The sequence below is a fragment of the Abramis brama genome, assembly GCF_963993115.1.
Source record: "Abramis brama genome assembly, chromosome: 19".
Taxonomy (NCBI): Eukaryota; Metazoa; Chordata; class Actinopteri; order Cypriniformes; family Leuciscidae; genus Abramis; species Abramis brama.
The window spans coordinates 12,138,980-12,162,928 of NC_139981.1; the positions used below are offsets into that span (position 1 = coordinate 12,138,980).

Genomic DNA, 23,949 nt, shown 5'->3' on the forward strand with positions numbered 1-23,949 from the left:
ATTATATTCAAATTGCAAACACATGAGGACAGTCTCCATGAAAGACCCACTGGCAGATGAACGTGCTACTACATTTCTCTCCGAAACGGTAGGGAATTAAATTAGATTTAATAGAGGATTTTAACTGTGACATGATGATTGACAGGGCAGTTTAAGTGACAGGATGCACGCGACAGATCCGTCCGATAAAGATGACGAAGTAGTATGTCCTAAAGCTTGCCTACTTTTCTGCTACACATTCAAAAGTAAATATCTTTTCTTCACAAAAAGAGTACATACTTTTATGGTGTAGTGTAACTTAGGCAGATTGGGACGCAGCATATGGCTTTACACGATGACGATCGCTCTGATTGGTTTTAGGTCTATCCAACTGCGCCCAGAGGCATTTGAGCGACGTCCGTTGGTGACACCCCTTTGGAAATGATTTGTCTATGGAGCTTTGCCAGACCATAACTCAGTTACTACTGAGAATGGTCTGGTTTTAACCAGGCAGACAGTGAGACAATCATTAAATGCCAGGGCTACGCAACTGATTATTAAACATGATATTTTTATTTCAAATAATGTCAAGCTATGTAAATACTCTGTGCTTTAACAGGGATGGAAGCTGGCCTGAAATGTGATTGTTATTTTTAAACTTCTGCCTGAATAGGCATCCCCTTAAATTTAAGCTGACTGTCTGCACTTCAGTCCATATCCACTTCATATTCAGCACTAAGCCGGAACAGCAAAATTAGTGTCACTTTCCAATTACTTTTGGAAAGCACTCTCCAGACTTACAGTGTGAAGACTGCTTCTGAGAGTTTGCATCAAGGGAGAACAGAGAGAGTTTTTGCTGGAAAGTGCCTCCGTAATGGGATGGAATGGAATGCAGTCCACAGATTTTGCCAAATTTGGACACAAGAAATGCCTTTCTCGCCATCCTTCCTCAAGAGAGCTTTAGGGAATTTCTAATGGGGCTCTTTCTTTCCGCAACTGCCATTTGCTTTTCTTTCTGCAAGCTCTCTCTTTTTTGCTCTCTCTTTACATGAAAAAATACATTTCTGAATGATTTGGTTTAAGTATGTTTCCAAACAAACAAACATTCCCTCAGAGAGATGTCATCTCCTCCCAACCCTTTGTCTGTCTTTGGGTCATGACCTTTTGAACAGGTTTCAGAGCTCCGTAATGAGCTGCTCCACTCTCTGCATTTATAAACATTCTTTCCAGCTCCAACGGTGCTTATTTATGTCGCCTCACTTTCTTGAAATGTCTCTCTGCAGTACAAGTCTGCTGGAGCAACAAATGCCCTATAGAGAGTGTGAGAGAGAAATATTGATATAGATCAGAAATAAAATAAAATGGTATTATTATTATGAACTCTAATATTATTACAATTTAAAGTAACTTGGTTAATAAGTAACCAATTTCTATTTTAATATATTTTAAAATGAAATTATTTCTGTGATGGCAAAGCTTTTAATATTTTTGGGGGTACTGTGGTAAAAAAAAAACACAATTCAGGATTTTTTGCTGAATAGAGACATTGACTACAGAAATATTTTGTAACATAATAAATGTATCTACTGTCAGTTTTGATCACTTTAATGTATCCTGAATTAAAAGTGTTGATTTCTGTATATAACTAAAAAATCTTACTGACCTTTGAATGGATGTGTATAATGTCACAAATGCCTTCTATTTCAGATAAATGCTGTTCTTTTGAACTTTATATTAATCAAAGAATCCTGGAAAAAAATGGACAACTGTTTTCAACAATGATAATAATAATAATAAATGTTTCTTAAGCATATTTTAATGATTTCTGAAGGATCATGTGGCACTGAAGACTGGAGTCAAATGGAAACAGTTATTTTAAATTGTAAAAAAAAACAATATTACTGTGTTTGCTCTATTTATTCATCTTCAGGAAAACTGTTTTGGCATTTGGATGACATGGTAAATGTATCTTCATTCCCATCCTGGAGAGCTACTCTGGCAGCTTTGACAACCATAAAACAAATCAGAGTATTTATCTGTTCATACAAAGCTCAGTCTCTCCGCATAGGCCATATTCTTCAGCTAGATTTCTTGTGCCTGATCTCCTATCTGGAGTTAGATCCTTGTACTAATGCCTGGGTTTCTTTTCCTAATCTGTCCCTCTTTTCCTTCTCCCTGCTCTCTCTCTCTCTCTCTCTCTCTCTCTCTCTCTCAGTCATTGCATCAATCAGATCCTGGAAAGCGTCAGCCACATCCACCAGCATGACATTGTGCACAGGGACCTCAAGGTGAGTCATGTCGTCAGTGTGGAAATGTGCCAATCTTGGAGCTTGCGTCATCCAAACCCTCCTCCTCCTCTTGGCAACACTGTGGCGTCATCAGCACACACTCAAACATGTGCTTGTGACATTAAACACTGTGTGGCTGCTAACTTGTCACTGGAGAACATGGATGGCCGTTTTCTTGCCTGTTTGATTGTTATTTGTGTTTCTTGACGTCAGAGAGTGGCCAGTTGGCTGTGGCGAATCCAGAGGGGTGATTTGATGACAAGCACAATGCAGAAAGCAATCAAAGGGATGTTTAATAGAGGATGGAGAGATTTGTTGCTTAAATGCCATCATTCAGTCTGAACTTCATATTGGATTAATATTAAACAGTGCTTCCTTGTTGCTTGTCAGAGGTTACAGCAATTTTTTATTTTGTATCTTCTCATCTTCCTACGGTAGATGTAGTAGAGTCTGTGTAAGAGGTCAAATCGTGTGTTTGCGTGAAAGTGGGTTTTTTTTCTACAGTAATGACTGATGAAACACAGATCAGCGGCATGTGGTGGACAAAAATGTGTCTAACCCCACCCCTTCAGAACCTCCAACTGAACCGGCCTTTTCCATATTAGTTCACCTTTAAAAGTAAAGGCAGACAGAGGAGTGCTGAAGGCAGGCCGGTTGCTATGGAAACTCGCGTGATGTCACAGAGGCTGCAGAACCGTGGCATGGTGGTGAGCGTGTGCGGTAGGGACTCATTTTGCCTCCTCTAATTCATCAGAGCGGAAGAGACTATTGAACACAGACAGACAAGAGAATGTTAGACACGGGGACGTAAGAAGCGAACAGGGACAGTCGAGCAGGAGCACAACCTATGGCACATTGGCACGTGACAATAGCTAAAGAGGTGTATGCATTTAATTTAAATAAAGTCCCTTAAACTTGCATACAGACTTACATTTTGAAGTAATCATTCCTCGTAATCACACAGCCTGTTTTATTAAGTTAGGCATTATAAATAGCAATAAACTGTAAAATTTTAACCTGTGCTAGCGCACAGATCCAACAGACCGTTCGCTTTAGTGGTTTATCCTTCTACCTGCCATAAAGTTTCCAACTGCTGATATGGTATATTAATAATACAAAAATAATAACAGTCACATTTTTGTGCCCTTGAATTAAGTGAAAAGAACAGTTGTTCCAACAAATGTAAGGTTGACCTTCTATTTATCTAGAAAAGTAGCAATTTATTTATCTTATTTATTTGTCGACTAATTTATCTATTATCTGCAATTCTGTGTTGATTGTTTGCTGTTTTTTTTATGTTGATACCATTTCCAAGTGCTAAAACCGATTAAAAAATCTTTGAGCTCTTAAAAAAAGATGATGAGGAGGATGTGATGCCTAGCATTTAAAACTAGACATTTAGAATTTTTTTTGGCTTGGCTTATGAATATTCCTTAATTTACATCATTGGGCAGTCTAGGAAAGTAATCTTCTGTCAGTATGATTTAAAGGGATAGTTCACCCAAAAAATATTTTATCACTTGCTTATCGTTAAGTTGTTCCAAACCTTTAAAGAATGTTGGTAATCAAACAGTTGACGCCGGTAGCAATTGACTTCCATATAATACTAAAAATACTATGGAAGTCAATGGCTATCGTCAACTGTCTGGTTACCAACATTCTTTAAAATATCTTCTTTTACGTTCAACAGAAGAAACTCATACAGGTTTGGAACAACTTAAAGGTGAGTAAATGATTTTTGGGTGAACTATCCCTTTAATTAATATTTATTATAACAAGCCATCACCATGTCATGACGTCACAGAAAGTGTGTTGTGTGCAGCTCACTATAAAACTTGTTCCGGCAGTTGTTGTAGGGTGGCTGCACTGTGTATTGGGTCAGGCCTGTGTCTGCAGCATACAGAGGCAGCGGGGTGTGTGGGACAGCGGGGCGAGAGAGCAGCTCACCCCTGCTCTCATAGCATGAGACTACAAGCCCTCTCTGTCTCTTCGTGAATTATGCAGCTCAGAGCAATGGGTGTGCTGTCATAAGTATCGGTCTGCTTTACACACAGACACCAGTAAGATAAAGACACCACATGCAATCTCTCCCTTCTTTTCGCACACATATACAAGCATGCACACTATTTCTGTCTCTGACTTGATTCCCTCTGTAGTTCGAGACCGGATCTCAGTATTCCTACAGTGTGGGTATGAAAGACTGTCCTCATAGAACATGCTGGATACGTTTATGTCCTTTAATGCAGATCACAGTTGATTAAACTCAGCCTTGTTATGTTTGATCATCACCTTTAGCATTATCATGCACAGAATAAGTGAGCAGCCGTATGGGAGGGAATGCCTGTCGACTGCACTTTAGAATTCTTTTGGCTCACATTTAGTTTTTTCATACTGTACTCTATAATGTTGTTTTAGTGTTTTATTTTTAAGTTATTTAGATGAAATTGTGTAGAATAGTAAAGGTGCAGTCGCATTTACTGTTGTTCAGAGAATGTTTGCGTGCCAAAATCAGTAATATCAACAGGAATCCACCCGGTTGGGAATTTCTTGTGAGATTTCACCTCAGATTTTGGACCAGGTTCAAGTTGGTCATGCTGATGTTGGTCAAGTTGGTCGCCACAATGTCCAACAGAAAGTAGCTTTGTTTTAAAAAAGTGACTTCTGTTTGCTGTGCTTCATACATTGATGGTGGACCTTTTTTGAGCGTGAATTTTTGCTTCTGTGGCCTCAACTTAACTCTGATATACCCATTTTATGTTCTCCTTTGCGCCTTCACACTCTCTTATCTATGTCTCCTCTCTCATTTTCTTTCTTTCTCACTATTCCTCCTTCCTTTCTTGTCTCCTACCCTTTTCTCTTTCATGTGTCCTCTTATAGCCAGAGAACCTGCTATTGGCCAGTAAGATGAAGGGGGCGGCTGTGAAGCTGGCTGATTTTGGCCTTGCCATCGAGGTGCAGGGAGATCAGCAGGCCTGGTTCGGTAAGACTCATTTGCTTTTCCTTCAACTCGTTGGTAGCCTGATCTCTCAAAGGGATTTGGCTTGAAGCCACTGTAGATCGTCTTGATGCAAGATTGCATTAAATTCAAGAGACCAAATGAATTTCACTGGTTTCTCATACATTGAAACATTCGCTGATTTTCAAGCAGCGTTAGCTTTCCCTTATTGCTGTGTTTGCTCTCTATGGCATATTTGGCTCTTGTGGGACTGGAGAACTCTGGAGAGTAGCCAGCTTGTGTTTTTACACTGTGCTCATGGGAAATATGGAGTTTAATGTTCTATTTGAGTCAAGACTACTCACTTGAACCAAGTCAGAGGTCACAGACGACAAAGCAAGTGAACAAATTAAAAATAAGCTTTTCCAACATTGTGGGAATTTCTTATATGCTTTTTCACATTATACAGCCTTATAAGAAATAAACACTTTTTTTTTCACAAACTATTTTGTGTTTTAATACAAACTGAAATGTTGTTGTCTGTTGAAGATTTTGAGTGAAATCGGTTCATTTTAGATACTAAATGTATGTAAATCACAATATGGCCTTACAGGTTTTGCAGGCACCCCTGGATACCTCTCGCCTGAAGTCCTGAGAAAGGATCCCTATGGCAAGCCAGTGGATATCTGGGCATGTGGTAAGATTTTCACCTGTTTTATTTAAAGTGTCATTTAAAAAGTATTTCGTTTTTTTTGTAGTGTCATGTATTTGTCCACTTTTATGAATAATCGGTGTACTAAATATGTGATTCAGTCTCTTTACTTTGGAAGAAGAGTGGATTAGTATTTGAATAGTTCAATTTATGTGTCCTGGGCAGGTGTGATCTTGTATATCCTGCTGGTGGGGTACCCTCCTTTCTGGGATGAGGATCAGCACAAACTGTATCAACAGATCAAGGCTGGAGCCTATGACGTGAGTGATCACACACACTGTTTTCCCTTAATGAGTTCTCACTGCTTTATAATGTAATGACACTGTTTTAGATCTAATCAGGCCTGTTCCATTGAAGGAAACACATCCACCCCAATATTCAGATCAGTGGTTGACCAATATGAGATCTTCAATGTTGGATTCTCATTACTTTTTGTCCAGTAGACCGATAGATCCATACCCAATAGATCCAAAACAAAAGTTTGGAAGTCAGTGGTATATTTTTAGTGTTTTTGAAAGACCTCTCTTTTGCTCATGAAGGCTGCATTTATTTGATCAAAATACCATAAAATCTGTAACATTGTAAATTTTTATTATTACAGTTTAAAATGACTGTTTTCTATTTTAATATATACTTCAAAATGTTATTTATTCCTGTGATGGCAAAGCTGAATTTTCAGCAGTCATTACTCCAGTTACATGATCCTTCAGAAATCATTCTAATATGCTGATTTGATGCTCAAGAAACATTTCTTATTTTATTAATGTAATGTCTTAATAATGTTAAAAACAGTTATGCTGCTTAATATTTTTGTGGAAATTGTGATATTGTTCAGTATTTTTAAAATAAAAAGTCAAAAGAGCAGCATTTGTTTAAAATAGAAATATTGTGTTACAATGTAAAGGTCTTTACTGTCACTTTAGGTCAATTTAATACATCCTTGCTAAATAAAAGTATTAATTTCTCTCTAAAAACTTTTTAACAGTAAGTGTACACATGTGAAAGGAAAACTTCTTGTTTTCACATCACAAATCTTTTTAAATTCCAAAACAAACCTATGGTTCCCTGGTTGTGTTTCTCCATCATTCTCCAGCTTGGTGATGGAGCAATGCCGGAACTAAGAAACTCAACTTTCAGAACGCCTACTTTTCACTCCAGGCAAAATCACTCCGCACTGCACTAGGGCTGGACCCGAATATTAGAATATTCGTTCGGTGGGTTGGTATTCTATTTGAAAATTTGACATTCGAATATTCGTTTTTTTATTTTTATTTTTTTTATTTTTTGCACACCTGGGATCCCCCGCGAAACGATTCTCATTCGCGCTTGAATAAGGCCGGCGACACACTGGCTGCGTGGCGTGAGCGTCTCAGCTGCCTGGCGTGTCCGTTTTTCGGCTCCCATGTTAACAAGTTGGAGTTTGCACACTGCCTGCGTGAGATACGCGTCTCAGGCGCGGCTCGAGCCACGCGGAAAACGTGTGCATGCTAGAAATAGAACCGAAGCTGTTCCTGCAACGGGAGTATCCTGGCTAGAGCGCAGAACAGCAGAGTTTGTATGGACAGAAGTGCATGCCTGAGCTTGTGTTTTGGGTTAAGCTGCGTTGCTTTGACATTGTGGAAAATAGAATAATAGAAACAAAATGTATTAGCCTTTTTACCCGTTATTATCAATCTAAATTAATCTCGTTTTTAATTTAACTTAATTTCGTTTTTCTTTATTTAAATTTTGTTCGTTTTTCTTTATTTAAATTTCGTTTTTTCTTTATTTAAATTTCGTTTTTTCTTTATTTAACTTTCGTTTTTCTTTATTTAAATTTCGTTTTTCTTTATTTAAATTTCGTTTTTCTTTATTTAAATCTACCCTTATATAAAGTAAAGTAATTTGTTAGTCAGAAAAATATTAGACTACCTTAAAAGTATTGCTTAATTTAACAGACCTGTGTGTGTGTGTGTGTGTGCGTTTTATATCACTAGTGCAGTGTCCGTTCTCGGAGCATATAAGCCCTGCCTGCGTGAGGTGCGCCGCTTCCCGCTCGCACTGTTCTGTAGTTTACTAAAAGTTTATTAATTCTGAATGTGTCGCGTCTCGCGTGTGCATCTATATTGCACCAAATGCGACTCTGCACTCCCTTGTGAAGTCGATTGGATGAACGGTTCTCGAAATAATAAAAATGCAAACGGACAGACAGACACATAGAGATTCCTGCCTTTATTAGAGAGAAGAATATGTTCAGCACCCTCTTTCCGAAGCTTCGAATATTCGATGCTCATTACTACCGAAGCTTCGAAGCTCAAAAAATGGTATTCGGACCAGCCCTACACTGCACCCATATCTGATCTAATTAAAGCAGACGTTTAGTAAACAGTCGAACAGTAAAAGCATGTCAAACAAAAGGCCTATTTATTTAAAAAAGTGACTGTAACCCAGTTTAAGCGGCATTTGGCTCAATTAGTAGCAGAAAGTGAAAGGCCTTTCATTAGTCTTTTATTGTCCATCAACTTGTTGACAGAGAAGCTCTCATGGCCGTCCTCATACAGAGATTTCAGTGCCACCTCATCGACCCAAGAGTGACGAGCCCAGATTGAAGCCTTTGTTAATATTTAATTGGTTGGGATAGAGAGCCAAGTTACTCAATAATAAATTATGGCAGCCCCCTCCTCTAGAGCTCAGCAGTGGAACATACAACCGAGGAGTCTTCTTCATTATCATCAGCATTATCATCTCCTCAAACCCCAAAGGAAAACAGTTTACAGTGGGATCTTTCCCATTAACACTATTCTATATAGCTTATATGAGGTTACAACAGTCTTGGAGATGGCATCGTGTGATCAGCTGTAGTTTGTCAGTTCAGCATGATCATAGTATGGATTCATACTAATTTGATTTAATTTGTGTTTTTAAAATCCCTCTTAACTAGCCTCACTAAGTGCATGGGAGTATAGCATGCTTGTTGTGTTTGTTGCATAGTGGTGTTGTCCATTTGATGGAGTGCTGCAGTGTGGGAGAGATGTGATTATGAAGGTCAGTTTTAGTTTCAGCATTTTCAGCCATCCAGGTGGAAAACAACTCTTCCAGTCATCACTTTAGCTACTCTGCTCTAATCATATTAAAATCCATTACAGGCCATGGAAGCCATTGATCTGTGTGTTTGTCCATGTCAGTATACATTTGAGCTCTCAGTTTCATACAAAATCTGAGATAGTGAAAATACTTCTATTTTTCATTCTTTTCTTATGCAGTACAAATTTTCATTACTGTTTATATTATTAGTATTAGCAAAACTATTTGGGTGCAAAGTTGAATTAACATTGTTGAATTCAGAATTAGTACTTGTTTTGTCGTCTTTTTGCATTGATGTCAGCAGTGCTTAAGCTTCATGAACTCAACAAGTTTGTGTAAAACCTGATGATCGTGTTCTCCAGTATGATTTAAGATGATATAAAGAGCATCTTGAGCTTCAATGGAAGAACATCTTACCATCTGTACAAAATCACATGATCAATGTCACAAATTTACTTATGATCAGTGATCTTGAAATATTGACTTCACATTTATTTGTGTAGGACTTTTCACAATGCATTTCCTTACAAAGCAGCTATACAGAAAATGTTTAAATGTAAAAATGTCATTGGGCCTTAATGAACCAGGAATCTACCATTATAAATAAATAAATAAACTATACCAGTGGTTCTCAGCTGATTTGGTCATGATTTGGACATTTTCCCATTGTCATTACACTGCGACCCAAATATTTATGAATTTGAACCAAGCAAATTTATTTCTCAAAAATGGTTAGCGCACCATGCCCACTTTACTTAACATACACCTAAGTTGTAAGAATATCAGTTACACTTATGAATAAACAGGATAAGGAAAGGCTATTACAAAACTACACTGAACAAAATTATAAACACAACACTTTTGTTTTTGCCCCCATTTTTCATGAGCTAAACTCAAAGATCTAAGATTTTTTTCTATGTGCACAAAAGGCCTATTTCTCTCAAATATTGTTCACAAATCTGTCTAAATCTGTCTTAGTGAGCACTTCTCCTTTGCCGAGATTATCCACCCACCTCACAGATGTGGCATATCAAGATGCTGATTAGACAGCATGATTATTTCACAGGTGTGCCTTAGGCTGGCCACAATAAAAGGCCACTCTAAAATGTGCAGTTTTATCACACAGCACAAAGCCACAGATGTCGCAAGTTTTGAGGGAGCGTGCAATTGGCATGCTGACTGCAGGAATGTCCACCAGAGCTGTTGCCCGTGAATTGAATTGAATTTCTCTGCCATAAGCTGTCTCCAAAGGCATTTCAGAGAATTTGGCAGTACATCCAACCGGCCTCACAACCGCAGACCACGTGTAACCACACCAGCCCAGGACCTCCACATCCAGCATCTTCACCTCCAAGATCGTCAGACCAGCCACCCGGACAGCTGCTGCAACAATCGGTTTGCATAACCAAAGAATTTCTGCACAAACTGTCAGAAACCGTCTCAGGGAAGCTCATCTGTATGCTCATCGGGGTCTTGACCTGACTGCAGTTCGCCGACTTGAGTGGGCAAATGCTCACATTCGATGGCGTCTGGCACTTTGGAGAGGTGTTCTCTTCACGGATGAATCCCGGTTTTCACTGTACAGGGCAGATTGCAGACAGCGTGTATGGCGTTGTGTGGGTGAGCGGTTTGCTGATGTCAGCGTTGTGGTTCGAGTGGCCCATGGTGGCGGTGGGGTTATGGTATGGGCAGGTGTATGTTATAGACAGCGAACACAGGTGCATTTTATTGATGGCATTTTGAATGCACAGAGATACCGTGACGAGATCCTGAGGCCCATTGTTGTGCCATTCATCCACGACCATCACCTCATGTTGCAGCATGATAATGCACGGCCCCATGTTGCAAGGATCTGTACACAATTCCTGGAAGCTGAAAACATCCCAGTTCTTGCATGGCAAGCATACTCACCAGACATGTCACCCATTGAGCATGTTTGGGATACTCTGGATCGGCGTATACGACAGCGTGTTCCAGGTCCTGCCAATATCCAGCAACTTCACACAGCCATTGAAGAGGAGTGAACCAACATTCCACAGGCCACAGTCAACAACCTGATCAACTCTATGCGAAGGAGATGTGTTGCACTGCGTGAGGCAAATGGTGGTCACACCAGATACTGACTAGTTTTCTGACCAAGGTTTCAAGGGTATGGAAACTATAGTTACCATGGTAAATACACAATATAAGACATCCCACCCTGCAAAACCTAATTTCCGGGAGGTAGCACGCCCTCATTTTCAGGTTTAAAATGAAACAAACCTCAGGTTTTCAGTGTAGACCTCACTGTATCTCGCCAAGAAAACTCAATCATCTTTCCTCTCTTGTTTTTTCATGTCTTAGTTTCCCTCTCCAGAGTGGGACACTGTTACCCCAGAGGCCAAAAACCTTATCAACCAGATGCTGACCATCAACCCAGCGAAGAGGATCACGGCTGACCAAGCAATCAAGCATCCATGGATCTGCGTAAGTGTCCTGGACTTAAACCCCAAGCACTTTGATATATCTTTCAGGGCTGGTTTATATTGCGTCACCCAGCCTGTCACGATTACATGCACCAACTGGCATAATGTCAAAGAGCTTACAGTTTGCAATGAAATAAACATTTGCTAGCCTATTTGGTTAATAAAAAACTTTAAATGAGACTTTATATCCAATTTGTATACAATCTGTCATAACATACTGTATCTGAATAAAGATTTGTCCTGAGGACTGTGACATCTTTCTCTCACAATTAGCAACGCTCCACTGTCGCCTCCATGATGCATCGCCAAGAAACCGTTGAGTGTCTGCGCAAGTTCAACGCCCGTAGAAAACTCAAGGTCTGAATCATTCATTGCTAACACAATAAGGTTCTATTTTGTTAACATTAGTTAATGCACTGGCTAACTTAAACAAGTGCAATACTGTATTAATCTAGGTTACTTTCCATAGCCATCATTAGTGCTCTATCCAAATCTATGATTGTTTGAAGACTTTGTCCTTTTCTAGATAAGATACTAAAGATACTTATGTCCCCTGCAGGGGGCCATTTTGACCACCATGCTGGTGTCCAGGAACTTCTCAGGTGAATGCCTTATTAGCTTCTGAATTATGAATAAGTCTTGTGATCATACATTTAGATTAGTATGTTATGTTTATGTAGTTTCTTTCGAAACTTTGATTTTATAATCTGGCCTCACTTTCCTGACTGCATAGAGGCATTTGGGCTTTGCTTTTGGTTGCTTTGTTATGAAACAAATTGGGTAAGTTTTTCTGTGATCCCGGAGAGGCTGAGCTTCTGCCTTGAGTAAGCCTCTCCAAAACGACATGCTCTTTTGTCCAATAGTGGGTCGGCAGCACACCAGCCCCGCCACCCCCACCACCAGCACAGCTGCACTGGCACAGGAAGGTATGTGAGATGGGCACTAGGGGGCCGTTGCCCACTTTCAGCCTCAGCATGTGACCAAGGGGAGCCTGCTATACCCCTGCCAACGCACGGGCACTGAAACTCTTCTGAGAGGCCATTCGCTATGCAGAGAATACTTAACACACGCTCCAGGGTTTGGGTTCGTTGACTGAATTTAGAATATTCAAATTCGAATTTGATTCAATAGAAATCTTGCGTGACTGCATATCTTGACAGTAATAAAATTTAAGTAAATTGATGTGTATAAAACATGTAATTCAGTCACTCCCAACCCTGAGACGCATTCGTAACCCTTTGTGCTTCGTGGCTTTTGACCAAAGTCTAGGATGAAGGTGCCCTTTCCTGTCAGAGGCGACCTTTGCCTTTAGTCTGCACTGAACATCTTTACACAAGTGCTGTGAACTTGTCAGAAGATGTTTTGTGTCATTTTCAGCAGGTTGGGATGGTAAGAAGAGTAACACATTATGTCTTCCAAATGGTGTCTCTCTGGAAACATAATGCATTATGGGTTTGCGCTCTTGGTGATGGTCCAGGGATACTCCGGTGGAGGTATTTCGACCCGAGTCACCTTAAGCAACGGCATCATATTTAAGGTTTTCATTACAGATTAAGTGGCCTTTATTTATGTTGATGGTTTCTTAAGGTGGCTCCTTCTCCTTGTATACCTCACAGTCACAGTCAGGTCGGCTTTCGGTCAACCAGCTGCAGTGGTATGAAATTGTGGGTAGATGCTGACATGCATTTGCCTGTTGTAAGAATGAATGTCTACATCATGTATGTATTAGCAATAGCATGGTTTTAAGGAAAGACTTACTGAAAAGAGCCACTGTACTGAAGTCTTCACAGCGGGGATCGCTGTGGGGTGCTTAAAAAGAACCTTTCAGCATGTCTTCGGGTGTCTTTGTGCATGGAGGACACGAAGCAACAGGGATCCACATGTCCTTCTGTCTTGCTTTTTGTTTGTTTCTTAGTTTCTTGCCCCTCTCTTCATGTATACGTCTTAATGAAAGTGGCATGTCTGTGAACGCTCTGCCAATTGCTTCTGTCGCTTTACAATGATACTTAAAGGTGCAGTATGCTATTTCCCGAAATAGTTGTTGAACACTGTTGATATTTGAAATCAGCCCAAACAAACACACCCCTCCCTTCATTGCTTTGCCCCCAAAATGCACAAACATGCAATGCAAGAGTGTTTTTTTTGATCATAGCAGAAACAAAGCAAAATAATAATAAAAAAGTGAAGAGGACAAACAGACAAGGAAGCACAAAAAATGAACCTACAGTACGCAAGAGTATATTCAGTATATAATGTTACTCACGGATGGAGCAGAAACATCGCAACCTCTGCATCCATTTTCAGGCCTTCCTGCTTGGGTCTCACCAGTGTTGGAAAGCTTTTCTAATATTAACACGGGTCCTAAAGCTCTTGCTTGATCATAGCCCTTCTTTTTCCAGTGAGCTTTTCTCTTTTGTAATCTAAACTTAGTCTTTCTTCAAATATCCCTCGTGCTCAGCTCACTGTCTCTCCTCTCCCATCATTAGTAAACTGCTGATTGGCTGCAAGTTTGTTGCGGTGCTGGGTCCGATCCACTTTTAACAGCATTTTTCAAAAATCGCTTACTGCACCGTTAACAGCTGCAGCAGATTATATAAGCCTCACAAGTACATCTAATTTAATCAGAGGCAGTTGTTTACAATGTGATATATCAGCCAGGCCATTTAATTAGCTGCTATTTGACTATTTTGAAAGACACTGCCGATAACCATGCCCACTTATGAGTTTATTTAATTTGAGCAAATGTGTCTAATTTCAGCACACACAATTTCTACTTGTACACCATCATTTTAAATTTTGGGGTCAGTATTTTGGGGTCAGATTTTTTACTTTTTTTTTTATGGCAAAGCTGAATTTTCAGCATCATTACTTTATATTGCTATAGAAACCATTCTTATCAATGTTGAAAACAGTTTTGCTGCTTAATATATTTTTGGAAAATGTGATAATTTTTTAAAGAAATTTTTTTTTCGAATTCTCGAATAGAAAGTTCAAATAATTTTTTTTTTTAATTAGAAATCTTTTATAACATTATAAAAGTCTTTATTGTGCCTTTTGATCAATTTAATGCATTCATTCTTAATAAAAACTATGAATTTCTTTTTCTTTCTTTTTTCTTACTGACCTGAAACTTTTGAACAGTATTGTGTACAGTACATGATCACTTACTCGGCCATCATCCACCCGGTTCTCTCTATTGGCAGTGGCACTGACTATTTAAAAAAAACCCTCTTATCAGTCCACCGCTACCCTCTCTAACTCATGCTAAATTAGTTTTTTATTAATTTCACACTATCAACAGGTGCAGCACACAAACTCATTTGATGCATTATACAATTTCAATTATGAAACCAGTTTAATTACGAGCACAACAGCTGAACAGATCAGAAAAAAAGGCCTTATCGTCCAACCACTCAGTCCTCTCATGAATCAGCAGTTCAGCTCTAGAGTGCTAGAGTGAACTGAAGCAGACATAGGCATTGGTTTGTCAGATCTGCATGGAGTCGTGTGCAGGAGAGATGCCTTCAGTGATGACAGCAGGCCAGGCAGGAGATGGCTCTGCACAGCATGGACCCAGCATGAACAAAAAATCCTCTAGTTTTGCTTTGAGTTGCTTGACTACTTTGTTTGCCATAGCTGTTTTTCTTTTTAATAATCCGTTGATTGATTTATCTTACCTTTTTCCCTTTTTGCATTCTTTCCTACCTCTATCTACTTTTGAAGGTAAGGGAATTTGAAGATCATACTTATAAAGTCTACTCATATCCTTGTTTTTTATTTTATTTGTGTGCACATATTTGTTGGCATAGTGTCTGATTTGATCTGTTTCGCCTTTTAAACCACGTTTCTGTTTATGAGAACACAGGATAGGATGTGCTCATAGAAAGTGTGTCATATCAAACTGAGGTGGTCTTTCATGTTTCTTGGTGGAGAGAATCTTGTAGCCACTTTATATGCTACCAGTGCTTTGGTGTTTGCTTGTGCCATGGGTCTAGGTGGCATTTTTACTGCCCTATGGATGGTATTCCGTGTCATGTGGCCATTGTTATTTATGTACTATTGTAGTATTCATTCATATTTTGAATTGACTTTTTTATATATATTTAAAATTTTCATTTTAATTTAAATTTTAATAATTTTATGTGCTTTGTCATTTTAGTTTTTTTTTTAGTTTTTTAATTCTATATAGACTTTGTAATTTGATTTATATAGTTTTAGGGGCCGTTGACACGACACTGTTTTCAACTAAAAACATTTTATGCGTTTTTGCCGATCATTTACACAACAACGGCATTTTGGGGGCCTGAAAACATAAACTTTTGAAAAGGGGTTTCAAAGTTTTTAAAAACGATACCATTATAGTCTCTAAACTTAAAAAATGTGAATTTGTGAAAATGGTGACAAATTACATGCTCATTCTATAGGCGCATAGTTTTTCTTTACTAAGTTGCCAACTACTGGCCTGACATGCGTAATACAGCGTTTTTAATCGTTTTCGCCGATCCGTGTAAAACGGGATTGTTTTGAACGTTGTCGCCTGTATGCAAAAAAAATGCAAAGGAAAAACCTTGCCGTTTTTAGTACTGTACATCTGAACGTGCCCTTAGTAATTTTAGTACTTAAACTTAAATATTTCATTTTTTTACGTTTTTCATCTAATGTTTTTATTTTATTTTATTTCAGCTTGTTTTCAATTACCCAAAACAATTTTTAATAGTTTTAGTCAAGAGTACCAACTGGTTTCTACAGTAAAGGAACAACATTTGTAGATGTCAGTAACTAGTCAGTTCATCAAAAGATTGACCATTTCTAAGTGTTTAATTTTTTTTTTTCTCCTCTCATCTTTCAGCATGCAAAAGTTTACTGAACAAAAAGTCTGACGGCGTGAAGGTAAGCCCACACACACACATTATAAACCTCTTTCTCATTAAGTTCTTGAATCAGCATTGGCATCATAAAATGTAATGTTTTTGTATCATAAACAAATGCACAGTTCTTCCCCAGTTTTTATGTTTAAATGATGTTTCCTGTCATATTTATTTTTCTTCTTTTAAGGGCATATTATAAACAGAACTGACAGTCAAGCTAACCAACAAATGGCTGGTATAAACCAAAGATATTAAATACACTCTGTTTCTAATTTAAAATGATTAGCTGTTTATATGATATATTTTCAGTGTGTTAGCTTGAATAATATCCCCCTGAGGAGGCCCAATCAAACCCATTCAGCATATTTAGAAGGATATTTGCCCATTTGTTAGTCCTGAGTCATGGTCAAATCTGTTGAAGCAGAGAGACTTACTCAACCCTGTGCCGTCTCTGTGCGTGCAGTGAATCGCCAGCCTTTCACCAAGCAACTGTGAAGCAACAGTTTCTCTAAATGAAACAAGTCTTATCAATAAATCAATTTCAGCAGTTTAGCACTTTTCAACTGTTGCTACTAAACACCCCTGTCATGTCACACATGGCTTTGCAACTCCTTGTTTATTTTTCCTCTTTTTCTTCTCTGTGGGATCTAACTAGCAGCTTTATTTTTTTTCTGTGTTCACTGGCCTGTTTTCTATGCTTCCCTGTTTTGCCCTCCTCTGTTTCACTCCGTTCAGAAAAGGAAGTCAAGCTCCAGTGTTTATTTGATGGTGAGATCTGTTCCGTGTCTCTCCCTTTTTTCTGACTCTCCCTCAACACTTTCTCACTCTCTGGCTCTCTTTTTTTCTTGGTTGAGATGCTCGAGAGTTTGTTTGGGTCTTTTTTTGTCTCATCGTAGGGTTTTGTGAGTCATGGGATCATCAAACATTAACAGAGTCATGTTCACCCGTTCAGCTCTGTTTTATTACATACACACGTCCCTATTGGAATCCCATTCCCCTTGAAGTTCATTCTTCATTCCCATTGCATCTTGGTGCTTTTTTTGTAACTCAGACCAGGGCTTTTGTCTAAGAGGTTTCTCCTCGACCTCTACAAGCCCTTGATACACCCTGTGAGCTTCCACCAGTTCGACTGTCTCCGCTTTCATGTAGCCACTGATAATAACCAGGGCTGAGGTTTGCTCAGTGTACAAAGGGCTCTTACTTGGTGCTCTTCAATAGGAAAGAGAGAGTTTAAATGATATTGGAACAGACTGTTAAGACACAGACAAACAAGCCTTTCTCTCAAAGGAACTCCCCTTTTTCCCACAGTCCATAGTTTGCCAGGCGATTTCTGTTGCCATGGCAATAGCTGCAGTGCTTGTGACATCGAGTTTGTCCTGACAACAAGTAAAGAGGAACTTGTTACGATAATGAAAATATTATGTTAAATTTGACTACTTAGAACGCACCTTTCTTTTTGTTCTGTTTTTCATTTTTGTTTATGGTTATAAAGAATGTTTAATTAACCATATCATTTGTTTTAGCCTCGTCACAGAGGGACATTTTTAATATCGAACAAACATCATTCAGACAGTGTGCATAGATCCCCATTTCTCATGTCTTGAGTTTCTCCATCAGGTCCAGACAAATGCACACCCTTTCCTCAGTTTTACTCCTGCTCGTGGGTATCATTGTCCCCATTATTGAGTAGACCTTGTGATTTTCCAGCCAAGTCTTTGAGAATATGTGATTTTTGGAATCTAATAATAAACTTAAAGGAGCCTTTAATTGATTCAGTGATCTCAATTAGACATCTTGTATGAAGTTATAAAAAAAATGTATTGTAAATATTAGGGCTGTCAATTAAACATGTTATTTTACTTGATTAGTTTTGGGGGGAAATAACGTGTTAAAATTGATGCATTTAAGGCCCCCGACCTATGCAGTTCATCTTATTTTCATATAGGTGAGTGGTGACAAACATGAAGAAGACCAACAACTCACTGAGTGATGTAGCCTTTACAATGCAGCAGAATATCAGGGCAAAAATTCCCCTGTATGAGTTTTTGTCTCATATTTATATCATGATATACTTAAGCAATATCACGAGAGTGCTCTTTTGCCCTGAATGAGTGCAAATGTGATATTGATTTTATACAACAGTTCAATAAACACAGTTAATATTGTGTTATATTTTAGACACAATATTGTCTGCATTTGCTCAGTTTTGCCAATGTAAAGTCACAGCAGAACTGTTGTGCATCTCCGAGCAACACACAGCAGTGCTTCGTTTCTGAATGAATCCGCATTTTGAGCGAATCAATTGGATGGACCAATGATGCAATGGCCAATTTATAAAGAGATCCATTTACTTTATTCCTGAATGAATCAGCCATTTGAACAAATTGAATGAATGACTCGATGACTTACTCATTTAGACATTAACTGCCACCTACTGGCAGTTTTAGTTTAGTTTATTTAGAGTATCATTTAATAAAAATAAAAAATCCATTAAAAAGGTTTACTTCACCCAAAAAAGAAAATTGTCATAATTTACTCACCCTCATAGCCGTTGAAGCCTAAAAGTTTGTGTAATAAATTCTATGTTGAATCAAATTAAATATTTTTTGTCTAAAGCTACTTTTTGTAATGACTATTTGATGCTTTTCTCATTTAACACAATAATGACTTAAAATAGTCTTTTGTAAGTAATTTCTTAGCCAGATTTGATGTGCGATTAATTTGATTAATTAATCGGTACATTGTGTAATTAGATTTTTTTTTTTATAATCACTTGACAGCCCTAATAAATACAATAATATAATATTTTATTTAATATGAATGCATTTATATATTTGTTTAATATTTGCATAAAATATTACAATAAAATAAGTTTATAAAAGTTTGTAAAATACAATAAGTTTTAATTATATTTCCTTCTTCATAAGCATCTAAAACATATGAATTGACAGAAAATTAACAGGCGTTTTTCAGGGATGATATAGTCGGGTCACTTGCAAGCTTGCTGCCTCTATCACTCCTGAAAAATGCTGAAAAATAACCGTCAATTAACTGAGACTGAATGCATAAATAAAGCAGTTTCTTTAAAAATATCTCTCTCCTTTCTCTTTATGGCCGTTTAACATTTGAGATGAACAACTTTTGGCTGCTGTTCTGCTTCAGTCTTTTTGATCCGTGTGTAACCTGTTCTAATCTTTCTGTAAGGATTCTTGAACATTCTTCTCAAGAATTGTATCGATTTTACTGCCGCCTCTCTTCTTTCTTTCCTATAGTCAGCTTTTGTTCTTTTTGAATCATTAGTTGTACCCTGAATTGATTCACAGAGTCCGAGGTCTGAGCATAAACTCTTCTCGCTGAAGCTTTTCACTGCATGCACTAGTGACCTATCAGGGTCCCTTAACTCCTTGACAGTAAGATTGGCCTCTAATTGTTATTGTGCCAGGAGTATATAATAAATAGTATATTTAAATATTTCTGTAAATACCAAACATTTATGTTCATATCTGTTGCCTTGAAACTTTAAAAAAAAAAAAAAAAATTTGTACCGTTGTATCCATCTTTTTGGATATATTCGAATACAAATTATATTAGTATATTTACATGTTTATCAGCACTTAACAATGTCTCTACATATGAAAGGTTGAAAGATGTTTACATACACACATACTAAATCTATTATTATTATTATTATTATTAAATGTCAACAAAATATACTTATTCTCTGTAAATTTACTTATTTTCTCTAGTCATATTTTAGAATAATTGAGCAGTTCCAAAACAACCGAATTGTATATCAAGGAACATAACCATGTAACGGAATCTTACTGTCTCTTTTTGTACAGCCCACCATGTTTTATCTTTGTTTTTATCAAGAATTGTAGTGTGATTTTACAGATATGGGAAGATTTCTTTCAATATTTTTTATTTTATGACTCTGCTCTAGTATTACCGACCATGAGTAGTTTGAATCTGTAATTCCATAACGTACCTCTCACAAAAACATGCCTTTTAATAAAGTTTTTTTTTTTTTTTTTTTTTTTCATGAAAGTTTTATCATTAAAAGTGCTCTAAGCAAATTTCTAAGCTAATTTACCCATACAGATCCCCTTTCATGTCTAGAATGAGCTGAGGTTGTCAGTTCTTGAACTGCACTGAAACCGAGCACCGATGGTGCGAGGACCCTTTTGGAATGGCTCTGTTTATTTTGTGTTGTCATTGTTTTTTTGTTTTGTTTTTTGCCCCAGCCACAGACAAACAACAACAAAAACAGTGTAGTAAGCAGCAGCACCAAAGACAGCAGCATATCATCCACTGCACCAATGGTACCTCATCTTAACTTTTTATTTCCTTCATTCATAGTCTTTCCTTTTCTTAGTTCTTAAGTCTTTGTTTAGTGAAAGGCTTTATCAGTTTGTCCCATACCTGTTATTTTGACTTCCACCAATCATCGCTCAATCCACTCAGATGAAGATGTGTGACGTTACTCATGGTTTTTGATGAGTTGAACTAAAACATCTGGTTTGTGCCTGTGGATTTCTCTCTGACTTCCTATTTTACCCAAACAAACTCGCAGGAGAAGTTTGACAGCTTAGCAGACAACCCCTGTACTTTTTGTTCAGTATCTGACCATATTAAAGTGAGAACATTTTCTTAGGCTAGTAATATGTAGATAATCCCTGGTTGCATCTTCTCTGAATCTCACAGTCGAGTCTCCAAGGGTAAAACAGGATCATTTTACGTCAGGAAGCAGAGCTGCTCTGTTTGTTCTGAAGATGCAGTTCCTAACTTTTATTATTATGGGTAATTGCTCATTTACCCAGTTCACAGCCTTCAGAGGACATAGTGCTACTTCAGAGGTACTTCAGATCTGTCAACAAACAAATTTGTCAACTGACACGCACACCCAGTCAAGGAACAGTGGGGTCTAAAAGTCCAAGATCGTTATATTATCAGCAAGAAAATGTAAAAAAAAAAAAAAGGATTTTAAAAGTATTTGTTGGATATGTTTTATTTAATTTATATTATTTAAATATTATTTTGAATGAAATTGTAACTGGTTCTCAGCACGTAGGGACTGCATCTTCAGGTCTGCGTTGACCGGTTGCTTATTAGAGGGTGTTGTGTTAGTGGTGGTGGGAATAAAGTAGGATCTAGTGCGCAAGACTGTTTGTTTATATGTGGGGTGTGTGTATGTGCAAAGGTGGGATCAATGCTTTGTGTTTTCTGGAGAAATAACTATGGCATTGAAAGCTAACTGTTTGTGCAGTGTTAATCGTTTCTGTTATGTCTGTGTGCTGTTGGTGACTGGGATTGGTCTTGGAGAGAGACTTCTCAAGCCTATTGACTACTTCCTTTTCCAATGTCTCTGTGGTTAGAAGTACCCAATCTTTGCATGCATATCCATTGAACTTCAAGTTCTTTGTATAATGTCTTTCTTTACAAAACATTATAGTTATTGTATACAGGGGCCTCAATGTATTTGGATACCTAACCCACACTTAAACACAAATTAATGTCATTGTATTATATGTAGCATTTTTTTTAAAGGGATAGTTTACTTAAAAATGAAAATTGGTATACATTTTTTTGTTCTGCTGAACACAAAGGAAGATATTTTGAAGAATGTTTGTAACCAAACAGATGTGGGGCGCCATTGACTTCCATAGTATGGAAAAAATAGTATGGAAGTCAGTGGGACCCATCAGCTGTTTGGTTTCAGCAGAACAAAAAAAATCATACAGGTTTGGACTTGAGGGTAAGTAAATGATGACAGAATGTACATTTTTGGGTGAACTATCCCTTTAAAATAAGTGTAGTACACTCTTTGCTTTATTTATTTCCATTATTTCATTAATTTTATTAATTCATTATTTTATTATTTATTGATTGATTGTTATTTCTGGTTATCAAGCATTTCAACAAATCAAGTTCCATTCATTTTAAAGAAATATAGCATAAGGACATTTATTTATATATTTATTATCCCCATTCAATTAATTATTATTTGTGGCTATTAGTGTAATATGTCCATGATATACTGTAACAACACCATTGACAAGTGGCATTTGTTTTAGTGAACTATATCACAAGCACTTTTTTTATTTTTTTTATTTAGCGTAAATTAAAAACTATAACAACAAACAACTAATACTAAATACCACTTGTAAATGTTATCATCTGATGCAATGAAATTCATACTTTTTAAAGTTTAAAATGAGTGCCCAAAAACATTTTGGGGCCATTGTATACGCATTATTAGCTTATGGAACAAACGCAGAAGTCTTCAATGCTCCTGACAGTTGTACAGTCACATCATGCTCGTTGTGGAGTCAGGGTCCCCTCACCCTCTTCCTCAGCCCCGCATGGTAAACTCTCTCCTGCCTCCCCCAGGAATCACAGACCACTGTCGTGCACAATCCAGCCGATGGCATCAAGGTAAGCCACCTCTTTCAGCTCTGCCATTGAACGCGGGTCATTAGAGCTACTTCCTAAAACCACAACCCCGAACTTCACAAATATCACTCAAGTGAATGGGTCTTGCCCTCATGCTTGGTTGGCTGGTTTGTGCAGGGCTCGGTGTGTTCCTGTCAGGGGTCTGTGTGTGTGTGAGGGTGTGCAGGGGTATATCTGTGCTTGCGGGTGATTCTTTATGTGTGTGTGTTTGCTGGTTTACAGTGTGTGCACCATATATTGTTCCACATGGTTTATAGACCCTGTCTTTTTCGCTCTTCCCACCTTCATATAACCACCCCTCCATCTTGCATATTGTCTCTCTCTCTCTCTCTCTCTCTCTCTCTCTCTCTCTCTCTCTCTCTCTCTCTCTCTCTCTCTCTCTCTCTCATATCACAGGGGTCTACAGAGAGCTGTAACACCACAGAAGAGGAGGACATGAAAGATAAGAAAGGTACACTATCAACTCCTCATGCACTTTGCATGTCTTTATTTTGTTCTCTGGGATCTACAGAACAGGGTATATGTGTATGAGTTCGTTCAAAATGTAAATATTTCTTAAATTGCCTTCACTCACCCTCACAAGCCCATGAGACTTTCATTTATCTTCTAAACACAAATAAATAGATTTTTAATGAAACATGAGAAATTTCTGTCCCTCCATTGAAAATCCATTACATGAAAACTTTGATGCTTAATTAAAAGTTTGTAAAGAGATGGTAAAAGAAATATATGAATCAAGAGGTTTAATCCAAGTCTTCTGAAGAGACACGATTGGTTAATATGATGAACAGATTTTATTAGGTTTTTATTTAGATATAAACATTGTTCAACACACATACATAGAGCACATCAAATATGAACCAATGATAATTGTTGAGTCAAGCTAGTAAGGTTGACCTTCTGTTTATCATATTTGCGTTGTTTTGTCAAGAAAAACAAGAACGCATCAGAATGCATTTTATGTAGTGTTTCTGACTACCTCTGAATGTGGTTTCAATGAAAGGATCACAAATTGCTTTGGGTTGACATTAATACCAGATGTGAATGGGGTCAAGGCTTGTACACCTTCCCAAATAGTGGTAATGAAGGCCAGAGGGAATAAATATACAGAGACAGGTAGTGAGAGATTGATTCCTGTGTGGTGAAAGGACCTTCATGGTATGATAATTGCTTTGCGTGTGTGTTG

The 23,949-nt window shown here is 37.8% G+C and overlaps 1 protein-coding gene across 12 annotated transcripts in view; it reads left to right on the plus strand.

Annotated features, from left to right (window-relative positions):
* Positions 1-23,949, plus strand: part of camk2g2 (calcium/calmodulin-dependent protein kinase (CaM kinase) II gamma 2) — a 61,035-nt gene that overhangs the window by 27,633 nt on the left and 9,453 nt on the right. For 3 of the 12 annotated variants that reach the window (XM_084092966.1, XM_084092973.1, XM_084092975.1), the window contains exons 6-16: positions 2,195-2,267; positions 5,145-5,247; positions 5,816-5,899; positions 6,080-6,174; positions 11,321-11,443; positions 11,716-11,799; positions 12,002-12,044; positions 12,306-12,368; positions 16,292-16,332; positions 20,555-20,632; positions 23,160-23,214. In XM_084092966.1, coding sequence (XP_083949092.1) covers positions 2,195-2,267; positions 5,145-5,247; positions 5,816-5,899; positions 6,080-6,174; positions 11,321-11,443; positions 11,716-11,799; positions 12,002-12,044; positions 12,306-12,368; positions 16,292-16,332; positions 20,555-20,632; positions 23,160-23,214 — 842 coding nt within the window. Of the gene's footprint in view, positions 1-2,194; positions 2,268-5,144; positions 5,248-5,815; positions 5,900-6,079; positions 6,175-11,320; positions 11,444-11,715; positions 11,800-12,001; positions 12,045-12,305; positions 12,369-16,291; positions 16,333-17,045; positions 17,079-20,554; positions 20,633-22,700; positions 22,746-23,159; positions 23,215-23,949 lie in introns of all 12 variants that reach the window. The other 9 variants (XM_084092977.1, XM_084092971.1, XM_084092974.1 and 6 more) reach the window with 4 other exon arrangements.